The 2928-nt window shown below is 22.7% G+C and overlaps 1 protein-coding gene across 1 annotated transcript; it reads left to right on the top strand.

Moving 5' to 3' along the window:
* Nucleotides 1-300: 300 nt before the first annotated feature.
* LOC124939097 (agamous-like MADS-box protein AGL62) lies at nt 301-846 on the top strand. Its single transcript, XM_047479607.1, has one exon. It carries the CDS (start codon nt 301-303, stop codon nt 844-846), a length of 546 nt encoding a protein of 181 aa, XP_047335563.1.
* Nucleotides 847-2928: the final 2082 nt, after the last annotated feature.

Below are 2928 nucleotides of genomic sequence, written 5' to 3'. Positions count from 1 at the left end.
TGAATGCAAATAATTTTCGTGGTCAATACTCACAATAAAAATAGGTAATGATGGTGAAAAAAATTATTTTGATTTTGGTCAATTTAGTGGAAAGCGTTACAATAACATAGTAAATTTTTTTTTCTAATTTTCTATATTTGAAACTTGTAGAATATAATCAAATTAGATTGCGAATGATATTTTTTGTGTCAACTTTTAAATTACTATTTATCGAAATTTTCTGCATTTTTATCTATAAAATAGAATTCTATTTTAGTGAACTGGAGACACATAGAAAATATCTTGAAATTTGAGAGAGTAATGGAGAACATCCCTAGCAACCCTAGAGCAACCAAGCGTTCAAAAGGCTGCAAGATAATTCTCAAGGACCGACGTCGGGGAAGGGAAGAAGATCAACAAGTCACTTTCTCCAAACTCCGTAGTGGATTGTACAAGAAGATCAGCGAATTGAGCATCGTTTGTGCTATCGAATTTATTGTCATGATCTTATCTCCATCAGGGAAGCTCTTCTCTTTTTCTTCTCCGAACATGGAGTTAATTGCAATGAAATTACTTAATAACAAGAAACTCGAGAGAAATACGGTAACAAATTCTCTTATGGATGAGTCATTTCGAGAAAATATGGCTAGACTAACTAGCCAACTTGTAGAGGTGATGAATCTTTTGGATAAGGAAAAAGAAAGAGAAAAACAAATAGATAAAATGGTAAGAGCACGTAAAATAAAATCAATTATTGATACTCCTATTTCGGATCTCAATGAGAGTGATGCTCAAATGTTGGAGGATTGGCTCAAGAAAGTTCAGAGTGATTTGTATGCAAGGATGAAACAACTCAGCGAAAACTAAGGTGCGTTATTTTTTAAAGGTGTTTGTCTTTAATTGGATAAAATGAGACATCTGATTAAGTTTAAATTAAATTATATTATTAAACAACAAGACAATTGTATTGTGTTAAGAATGAAAATGCGATATGAATGAAACATATATTATATTTTCTTGTTACTAATACTTATAATGGATTTTTCAATGAGCTTTTTATTACAAACAAAATAAAATATTAATATGAATTAGCGTTCAACTAATATAGGTTCATTTGTTTTATTTTTTGCGCTTAAATTGACATTTTTACCAGTATGAAAATTAATATATCACAAGTTCATTTTCATATTTAACATAATATAAATAAAAACTATTTTTAATTTAATATGGTAGAAAATTTGTTAAACAATAAAATATCTCTTCCTAACTAATAAGATGGTATAAAATTTGTTAATCAATAGAAATATTACACTTATAGAAGGACTAACTCTCTTTATGCGTATTACACTTTTGCTGAATGACACTAGTGAATGACACTAGTGAATGATGAATTTTAAAGGTAATTTCACTCTCTCCACGATCTGTGGTAAGTTTTCTATTCCTTCTCTTTTTCAAAAAAACAAACAACATATATCTTACGAACCCTAAACTATTTATCTTTTACACTCCAAAGCTTATATAATAATATGAAAATTTTACTCAAATGTATGAACATAATATATTAGAAAACTAACATGTGTTTCGTTTGAGGGCTTATTTCTTGAACCATAGTTTCTCATTGTGGTTCAAATTGTTTAGAGTAGTTTTTTAGTTATAATTTCTTACAATTTATTTCCAATTTCATATAACTTTAAATAAGTTTGTCATTATTCTTGATCTATATTATATGAAGCTTTGATTTATAATCCAAAGTATCATGTAATGACAAAAGTTCTTTATTTAATCTCTTCCGAATTAAAATAATTATTTATAGCTGCACTTTGTTTTATAACAATTAGACTCACAAATAGTCCGTTTATGACAAATTAGAAAAAAAATAGTTAGTAAGTCATATCTGTGGAGGTTGATTATGAATAAAAAAATGTAAATGAATATTAGATCAAAGTAAAATTTTATATAATTTGATCCATAATAATCCACATCATCAATCATAGGTAATTTATTTTTCTTATTCTCTCTTCATTTATTTTTATTAATTAATTGTTTTTCTTTCTCTTACCATATATATATTTACACTAATCATATAAAATATATATTTTATCAATTTTATTAATGAGTCTCACTATTTATTAAAAAAACTACTATAAGAGAGAAATACTATTTGATTTTAAAATATTTATTTTTTAAATTAACTAAAATATATATAATCTGTTATTTTATTAAAAAAAATATAAAATTTATTTATGGAACAATATGATAAAAATTTGTATTTATATAACATTAATGATAAAATATAATGAAGCTTAATTTATTTTTCTTAATTTATTTTTCTTAATTTGTATTTATATAACATTAATTTTTCTTATATAACATTAATGATAAAATATATATTAGGAGAGGAACGGTTTAATATTAATTTTTTAAATATTTATTTTTATATATATTTAATAACGCTTAATTTTAAATGTTGGAGGTGTACAATCTCTCCAAAATGATCCACATCGATAATTTAATTTTCTTATTCTTTTTTTAATTATTTTTATTAATTAGTTATTTTTCTTTCTTTTACCACATATATATAAAATATATTTTTTTTTCATCAATTATATTAATGAGTCTCACTATTTAATAAAAAAAATAGGCTATAAAATAATAAATGTTCTCCATATTTATTAAATTGATTTTAAAATAATTTTTTTTATTTTGATTAAAATATATATATATTTATTTTTTTTCATATTTATTATATAAAACATTATTTTAACTCTTTTTAATTTAATATAATTATATATTAACCTAATTCTTTTTAGGTGAGAGAAATTCTATTTGATTTTAAAATGTTTATTTTTTAAATAAACTAAAATATATATAATATGTTATTTTATTTAAAAAAAAGTATAAAATTTATTTATGGGATATAAAAAATTGTATTTATATATGATAAAGTAT

The sequence above is a fragment of the Impatiens glandulifera genome, chromosome 5 (genome assembly GCF_907164915.1).
Source record: "Impatiens glandulifera chromosome 5, dImpGla2.1, whole genome shotgun sequence".
Classification (NCBI taxonomy): domain Eukaryota; kingdom Viridiplantae; phylum Streptophyta; class Magnoliopsida; order Ericales; family Balsaminaceae; genus Impatiens; species Impatiens glandulifera.
Note: the sequence above shows the minus strand (reverse complement) of the source record. Positions and strands in the feature narration are given on the sequence as shown.